This window comes from Octopus bimaculoides, chromosome 11 (assembly GCF_001194135.2).
Source record: "Octopus bimaculoides isolate UCB-OBI-ISO-001 chromosome 11, ASM119413v2, whole genome shotgun sequence".
NCBI classification, from domain to species: domain Eukaryota; kingdom Metazoa; phylum Mollusca; class Cephalopoda; order Octopoda; family Octopodidae; genus Octopus; species Octopus bimaculoides.
Genome location: NC_068991.1, coordinates 5,892,151 through 5,901,721, shown reverse-complemented (window position 1 = coordinate 5,901,721; position 9,571 = coordinate 5,892,151). Strand labels below are relative to the sequence as shown.

General features: G+C 37.7%; 1 protein-coding gene across 1 annotated transcript in view; it reads right to left on the bottom strand.

Moving 5' to 3' along the window:
• LOC106877157 (zinc transporter ZIP9-B) overlaps nt 1–9,571 on the bottom strand; it is a 33,599-nt gene that overhangs the window by 2,569 nt on the left and 21,459 nt on the right. The window contains exons 2-5 of the mRNA XM_014925969.2: nt 5,080–5,191; nt 2,546–2,776; nt 1,636–1,713; nt 277–362 (exon numbers count right to left, since the gene is read on the bottom strand). Of these exons, the coding sequence (XP_014781455.1) occupies nt 277–362; nt 1,636–1,713; nt 2,546–2,776; nt 5,080–5,191 (507 nt within the window). The remainder of the gene's footprint in view (nt 1–276; nt 363–1,635; nt 1,714–2,545; nt 2,777–5,079; nt 5,192–9,571) is intronic.

Genomic DNA, 9,571 nt, shown 5'->3' with positions numbered 1-9,571 from the left:
CACCATTTCGAGCGTGGCCGTTTTCGTGCGGGTGACACGTAAAAGCACCCACTACACTCTCTGAGTGGTTGGCGTTAGGAAGGGCATCCAGTTGTAGAAACTCTGCCAAATTAGACTGGAGCCTGGTGTTGCCATCCGGTTTCACCAGTCCTCAGTCAAATCGTCCAACCCATGCTAGCATGGAAGGCGGACGTTAAACGATGATGATGATGATGATGATGATCTCATAAAAAAAATTTTTTATTAATGGTAATTAAGAAACAACAGGTGTCTTACCTTGTGTAACATGATAGCCAGAAAGACGATCAAAGTGACATGGTCCTCAGACATTGTGACAGCAGCACCGAGAGCAATGCCGTCAGCTGAAAATATAGAACGGCAAGAGATACAAGTCATGGTATGGCTATGGAATTAAAAGCTTTCGGTCAATATTAACCATTTGTGACCAATCTGCCTCAGACTGCCCTTGGTCCGAAAATACAAACTCCCTGTTTTAAAATGGTCTCAATTAAAACCTTCCTTCAAAGTTTTATATTAATTTATGTCCCAAATACCAGATTAATTAACCCTTTCGTTACTGTATTTATTTTGAGATGCTCTGTGTTTCTTTCAATTAATTTTAAATATAACAAAAAATTTAGTAAAATAACTTTGTTATCATTAAGCTAGTGTTAGGGACATCATATGTACTCAACAAGGGAACCACTAGATGGTTCCTTGATCTGGTAAAGATAGCAGATAAATCTCTCTCAAATCACTGCATACCATCTTAACCATTTTGTTACCATTTCTATTGAGATGCTCTGGGTTTCTTTCAATTAATTTTAAATATAACCAAGAATTTAGTAAAATAACTTAGTTATCATTAAGCTAGTGTTAGGAATATAAATTGTGACTAAGGTTTGGTGGGAGATTTTAATTCAGAGCTTTTGAAAACAGGACATTTGTACTACAGAGCCAGGGGCGGTTTCAGTTGGGTTGGAATCAAAAGGGTTAAACAAGGATACACTGAATAATGTGATTCTAGATAAACTGAAGAATTAGAGGGAGACAATACAATGAACTATATCTCTCCATGGTACCTATTTACTGTTTAGTAGACTGAGTACAGCAAGAAACTATATATACCATTCTATGGTAGGTATTTATACTTAGAACTGGGAACTGCAGTAAACTGTATCTCACAGTCGTACTAATTTAGAGATAGGTAATAGTAAGGCAAAAAAGCCATCTATATATAATACTTAATGTATATACATCATTGAAATGTAAATTCACTGTGATATTTACTTCCTCATGGCACTGCATAGAAATAGTGGCAGGATACAAACAGTTAAAACCTCTACAATTGTCAGGTAAGACCCTCTTCAGTTTCTTTGGTTCTCCATAACGTCTACAGCTATTCAGCTCAACCCCAACCTCCACAGTTGATTAGTTATGTTACAACCATTACAGGTATTTAAATCACACATTCTACCTTACTACAGCTTTCCTCATGGCGCTTATTTTGAGAGACATGGATGGGTAGAGAGGTGATCTGTACTTCAACCACACCTTCTACTCTTCTATAGCTTTCCGTCGACCAATAATTACAATTCTTTGCCAGAAACATGGGATAAACAACAACCGACTTACCAGCAGCGTGTATCACTAAACCTAGAGTAGCTGTGAATTTATTTCTGTTCTGCACAGTTGTTTGGTTGTGTTCAGGATCTGTGGAAGTATAACGAAGAGGTTATTTGAAAAGAAATGGTAGAGAAAAAAATGAAACAGTACGCTAATAATACACTAGTCCCTCTCAACCATCATTAGACTCAGTACTCTCATCACCCTGTTGCTTTATCATCACCAACCTCCCCTTTTCTATTGAGATTTGTTCCTTGTCACCACCAACAACAACACTACTCAAGTATGACCACAGTACACTCCACTCAAATATTATCACATTTCACTCAAATATAATCACACTCCACTGAAATGTCACCACATTTCACTCAAATATAATTGCACTTCACTCAAACATCATCATATTTCGATCAAATATGGTCACATGCTACTCAAACATCATTACATTTCACTCAAATATAATTGTGCTCCACTCAAACATCATCATATTTCACTCAAATATGATCACACTCCACTCAAACATCACATATCGCTCAAATATAATTGTGCTCCACTCAAACATCATCACATTTCACTCAAATATGGTCAAACTCCACTCAAACATCACATTTCAATCACATATAATCACACTCCACTCAAACATCACCACATTTCACTCAAATATAATTGTGCTCCACTCAAACATCATCATATTTCAATCAAATATGGTCACACTCCACTCAGACATCACATTTCACTCAAATATAATTGTGCTCCACTCAAAGATCATCACATTTCAATCAAATATAATCACACTCCACTCAAATATCATTACATTTTACTCAAATATGGTCACATTCTACTCAAACAGCATCACACTCACCTCACCATCACTAAACAACAGCCATACCTGTTGTTTCCTCAAATGTTAATCGCTTACCTGCGGCAGAGTGAGCATGAGAGCCGCCAAACAGTTGGTCAATAAGCAACATTGTGATGAAGCCGGCAACCAGTGCCACCCCTATCAAACTGTGGACATTCTCATGGTTTTCTGTGCCGCCAGAATCGGTGTGTGTGTTGTGTGAGTGTTCGTCATGTATTGAAGAATGTGCAATGCCAACTTTTGCGACGGCTTCTTTCACGTCCATTTTCTCTATGCTGTGACTATGTGCTGCAAAGGTAGAAGAAGATGGAAGCCAAAGACAAAAAATTAATTAAATAAAAGTCAAACAAAATGTTGACAATAACGACAATTTTAACAATTATTTGGAATATTAATCTTCATGTTCAAAGAAGAAAATTTATTTTTTCGATATATATATATTATATTTTCATCATCGTTGTCGATATTGTGTGTATCTCAGGTTTTAGAATCCATGCCTTATTCCTGCAAGTTTAAAGAGGTTACAATTGAAAGAAACGATATCAGGAACATCATTGGACCATAAAAAGACTATTGCAAAAAATCCTGTCCAACCCATGCCAGCATGGAGAAGAGAACATAAAATACAATGATGATGGTGGTGAGGATGATAACGACAAAAATATCTCCTTTTCCTTTGAAGATATAATACAATTTGTGGTCCAGGTGATATATCAAGCTTTCCCACTCCAATAAGAATCTAGACAGGTGTTAAATTGTCAGCTTTTCAAGGATAGTCAAGAGACAGGTAAGAACAAACTTCCCAGCCATGTCACTTGCACCCACAGGCTTTCATTTAATTGAAACGTTTTATTATCCAGGTCTTCAAGAAACACTTTTTGTTAGTTTAAGCAAACACTTAATCAACAAATAAGTGTTTTGTCAGCATGTTGCTTCAGCCAAAAGGACTTGTGTTGCAGCATGTCTTTGAAGAATGGTGTCTTATTGTACAAGCAGCAACTGCAGTGTCTACTTGTCTCAACTTGCCAATTTGAATAGCTGCCTGTTGATCTTTCAGTCCAGTTTGATTTGCTGTTTAAATTGTTTGCACTGCACAATGTGTAATTTTAATCATTTACTTGCTTCAATCACTGGACTGCAGCCATGCTGGAGCACCATCTTGAAGGGAAGTTTATTGGACAAATCAACCCTGGCACTCACTCTAACAGTCATAAATAAATATGGACACATAGACACACACACATCCTCATCATCGTTTAACATCCAACCCATGCTGGTTTATTAATTTACGTACATCAGGGTCTAGATCGTCAGTTATTTCTGTTTAGTTAATTCAGATTCATTTAATGCTCACTGCTAACACTATTTTGTTTTCTTTCTCTCTCCAGAAGTCCACTTCGCTGCCAACCAACTCCCTAGCTAGCCCGCAGCAAAGTTCTTGTCTACAGTTCGTCTGTCATGAATCCTGCCCTGCATAGCTCCCCCACAATTGAGAGTTTAGTGTCCAATGAAGGAGAGGTTGGCATGGGTGCCAGTCGTCGAATTTGGTTCGATTTCAATTTCATTTGCCTCAACAGGTCTTCGCAAGCAGAGTTTAGTGTCCAATGAAGGAAAGGTACGTATAAGTGGGCTAAGAAGCATTTTGCCTAGTGTGCTAATTTTGCAAGCTCACCACCATTAGGTGTCTATATTGGTTCCCAATTTTGGCACAAGGCCAGCAATTTCAGAGGAAGTGGCAAGTCAATTACATTGACCCCAGTATTCAACTGGTACTTATTTTATCGACCCCGAAAGGCAAAGATGACTTCAGGGGAATTGGAACTCAGAAAGTAAAGATGGACAAAATGCTGCTGAGAAACATTTGGCCAGGAATGCTACCAACTCTGCCGTTATCCCACCTAATTTATTCCAGCTTATTTTATAATAAACAAACTTAGATAATAATTTAAGTCTATCGATTCACACAGTTGTCCGATTGAGATAGTGATACACTGACTAATGAATGAGACTTACGAACTGATCTGGTCAAAAGCTACAATCAAACTGTCATTTTACCTTCTCATTTGTACTTTTAACTAACTCTTTCTTCTTGAATTAATTAAACACCTCTTGCCATATCATCTGTATATTGATCCAGTCTGTGTCTGTATTTGTTCACAAAGGTTATGACAAAAGAACCGTGGGTCTCTCGTTATATAATCAATATGGCAATATCACTGCTCTCCTCCATATTTTCCAACTTATTATGTGATCTGTCGTCCATATGTTGTAGAAACAGCTGTAAATGGTGGAACGAAATGCAATACCAATGGCTCTACTTTTTACTTGTTATATGCCTGTTGATAGTTGATATAAGTCCTCTGGTGATGTAGATTTGGTACTTGGTGGTCCCAAGACAGTTAAAATAAAAGAAAAAAGTCATAATTGTAAACTGGTACTCCGTTGGTTATGAGGATGATAGCTCCAGTTGATTCGATCAGCAGAACCGCTTGCTTGTGAAATTAATGTGCAAGTGGGTGAGCGCTCCACAGACATAATGCTTCTTGTAGAAAAGAAAAAAAAAAACAGAAAGAAAGAGAGAATCAACTTACCATGGTTGTGATGATGCGAATACATAACATGTACGCCTTCAGGAATAATTACTGCCAAGGCTGTGCCTATTAAGAGTCCCGTCCCAAGAACAGGAACTATTTTCACTTTTGTCTGGAAAATGGAAATGAAATGAAATTAACAAAAAAGTAATAAAAAAAAAAAAAAGGATTGACATTAGAAGCATTAATCTGAGGCAGAAAAGAAAAATGATTCAATGAATCAAGTTATGAATAAATGAATACAGTTCAATATTTAAGAGATAAGGAATTATGTACATTATTTACATTTGATGGATATTTGTCCTCATCTTGTTTGTTGTTAACACAATGTTTCGGCTGATATACCCTCCAGCCTTCATCAGGTGTCTTGGAGAAATTTCGAACCTGGGTTCTCATTCCTAAGGTATTTTTCGATGTTATTATTATTATTCAGGTCACTGCCTGGAATCGAACTCGGAACATGAACACTTGGGCTGTTTCACTCCTTAGATATGGAACAGGGGTAATCGCATGGACAGTAGATGAAATAAACAGCTTAGAAAGAAAGACAAGGAAGTTGCTAACTAGATATAGGTCACTCCACCCAAAAAGTGACACAGACAGACTGTATGTACCAAGAAAAAGAGGGGGAAGAAGACTCATTGGATGCCAACACAGCATTAGAGCAGAAAAAAACAACATAGCATGGTATGTAAAAAATGTCACAGAAGTGCTATTATTAGAAGAAGGTCAGGCTTGTGTAGGATTAAAGATTGCAAAGACAAAGCACTGTACAAGAAATTGAAAATGAATGAAATTGAAAATAGGTGAGTAAAGAAAAGATTGCATGGTCAATTTCATAGGGATGTTGAAGATAAGACAGACAGAGAAAAAAGATGGCTGTGGATGACTAAAAGTGATTTAAAACCCGGAAATGGAGGCTCTGATCTGTGCTGCCCAAGTGCAAGCACTAAGAACAAACTACATAAAGTACAAAGTAGACAACGCATCAGAAAGTGATAGATAAGTAAGTATGTACGTGCCTGCCTGCCTGCCTGCCTGCCTGCCTGCCTGCCTACCTATGTATCTATTCGTCTGTCTATCTACCTATCTATCTATCTATCTATCTATCTGTATATCTATCTGTATATCTATCTATCTATCTATCTCTCTATCTCTCTAACTGTCTGTCTGTCTAACTGCCTACCTCTCTGGTTATGTATGTATGTATGTATTTATCTATCTATCTAACTGTCTATTTATCTATCTATCTATCTATCTATCTAACTGTTCGTCCGTCCGTCCAACCGTCCGTCCGTCCGTCCGTCCGTCCATCCGTCCATCCATCTATGTGTGTGTGTTCAACATTGGCTGCAGTTCAATATAACTGAAACGAGTAAAAGACATAAGTGACCCAGATATAGAGGAACCATCTGTCTTTTCTTTTCATTATAAGAAAAAACCCCAAAAAAAACCCCACTAAAAATACATTTATTTATCTTACCTGGCAACTTAAATTGGACTTACACGAAAAGTTATTTACTAAGCATGTCTTCACCATAAAATAATGATAATAATGATGATGATGATGATGATGATGATAACATCTAGAAAGGAAAAAATCTCTATATTTACCAACCGATCTGTTTAAAGTGGGGTACAAATTTATGCGTTTCAATCATTAAAATAGCTGTTTAGAGAGGGATCAGAAGGTCACACAGAATACACAAGTCCTTAATCTTAAAAACACATTTCAGTTTTAGAGAAACAGGTGAGTGTATTTGTAAATGGGTTGTGTTTAGCAACAGGTGTCATCAGACCTCGTTATCTATAATGAAAAGGGTTTCAGTGTTGACTGGGCTATATCACTGCATGAGGGGAATAACTCTATTGCTGGCCACAGTTATGACTGTTAATGGTGAGGGGGGTGTTATTTGAGGGGGGTTTTACAGTTGGATGCTCTTCCTGTCATCAACCTGTAATTGTTTTCCAACTAAAGGATCTTATTTTTTATTGGGGGTGGGGGGTGGGGGAGTTCCTCGAAAAGCACAGAACAACTGGTCATAATGTCAACATCTTTGTTGTTTCACTGAAGCAGAAGCAAGCATGGAAATCGAGATTCACATACATAAATGTACATGCACACACACACACACACACACATTCGATGGGCTTTCTCAGTTTCCTTCTACGAAATTGATCCACAGGGCATTGGTCAATGCAGGGCTTGTAGTAGAAGACACTTGCCCAAGGTGCCATGCACAGTGCCACTACTGATATAAATAAGTGAAAAAAGAAAGAGAAAAATGAAATAAAAAAAAAAAAGCAAACAGCTTGTAATTCATGATTGATAAGCTGGTGGGAACAGCCTGATCTATTTTCGCTTTAATAAAGGTAACAGGCTTGAATAAATAATAATAATAATAACGATGATAATAATAATAGTAGATAAAGACAGCACTTGATTCCCAAGTTATGGCTTTATCAAATCAACATGATGCTCCCACATTCAGACTGCACACACACATATACACAGAGTTTTCCACCCGAATTTTTGTTTATATAGCAGAATACAAACTCTAAATCTACAACACATATACATACAAACATATACATACAAACATGCAGAGTCACACACATGACTATCATATCTGACACACACACACACACGCACATGCGCGCGGTTCAAGGTTGTTCTAAATACATCATGGGAACTGATGATAGCTACAACTGTTGTTCAGGCATTTTCTCATCACAATCACTCTCATACACACACACACAACCTGAATCAAGTGCTCCAAATAATAATCGAACTGAGAGCTGGATAAATAAACATCAGAGGACCACATCTGGACAAGACCTAACTGTTATGGCCAACTAAACTATCCAGAGGGTGTCCCTCAGTATCAAAGGTGAGGAGCTGAACTGCTGTTCACTCAGTTATAATAAACACTGGATTATAATCTCCATTTTAAGTTTCTCTCTATGAAATCCACCCAGAAGGCATTGGATGGCCAAGATCTACAGTAGAAAACACTTGCTCAAGGCGCCACTTACTAGAACTGAACTCTAAATGACAAGGATGCAAAGCGAGATTCTTAGTAATACAGCCATGCTTGTGCCTACACACACACATCTATATTTATTAATAAGTCTGTCCTCTACAATAGTATAAGAACAATCCATTAGAGTGATGTAAAATTGGTTTTACTATAACTGAACATAAAAACCAATATATATATATATATATATATATATATATATATATATATATATATATATATATATATATACATAAATATATCATCATCATCATTTAACGTCCACTTTCCATGCTAGCATGGGTTGGATGATTTGACTGGGGACTGGCGAAATGGATGGTTACACCAGACTCCAATCTGATCTGGCAGAGTTTCTACAGCTGGATGCCCTTCCTAATGCCAACCACTCCGAGAGTGTAGTGGGTTCTTTTTACGTGCCACTGGCACGAGGGCTAGTCCGGCGGTACTGGCAATGGCCACGCTCAAATGGTGTTTTTTACGTGCCACCTGCACAGGAGCCAGTCCAGCGGCACTGGCAATGACCTTGCTCGAATGCTTTTTCATGTGCCATCAGCACAAGTGCCAGTAAGGCGACAATAATAATAACAAGGATAACCCTTTCTACTATAGGCACAAGGCTTGGAATTTTGGAAGCGGGGACTAGTCGATAACATCGACCCCAGTGTTTCACTGGTACTTAATTTATTGACCCTGAAAGGATGAAAGGCAAAGTTGACCTCAGCAGAATTTGAACTCAGAACATAGCGATGGGCGAATTACTACCAAGGTTTTGTCCAGCATGCTAATGATTCTGCCAGCTCACCACCTTAATAATAATAATAATAATAATAATAATAACAATAATAATAATAATAATAATAATAATGGTATCTATGATTATAAGGCGGCGAGCTGGCAGAAATGTTAGCACGCCAGGCGAAATGCCAAACGGTATTTTGTCTGTCTTTATGTTCTGAGTTCAAATTCCACTGAAGTCGACTTTGTCTTTCATCCATTAAGTACCAGTTGCATACTGGGTCGATCTAATTGACTGGCCCCGTCCCCAAAATTTCAGGCCCTGTGCCTAGAGTAGAAAAGAAACGTTAGTGGTATTTCGTCTGTCTTTACATTCCGAGTTCAAATTCCGCTGAGGTTGACTTTGTCTTTCCTCCTTTCGGGGTCGATAAATTAAGTACCAGTTGCGTACTGGGGTCGATCTAATTGACTGCCCACCCCCACAAAATTTCGGGCCATGTGCCTAGAGCAGAAAAGAATATTTATATGCTCATATATATATATATATATCGTATAGAATGCAGATGTAATACAGCAACGCATTCAGAATGTCATAGTTTGATGAAGTTTGGTGAAAGAAGAGATTAATTTTTAATAGAAAAAAAACCAACCAAACAAAACAAAAAAAAATCTTCCTGCTGAAGAGAAGTATTAAAAGCAAATTATGGGGTGGTGGT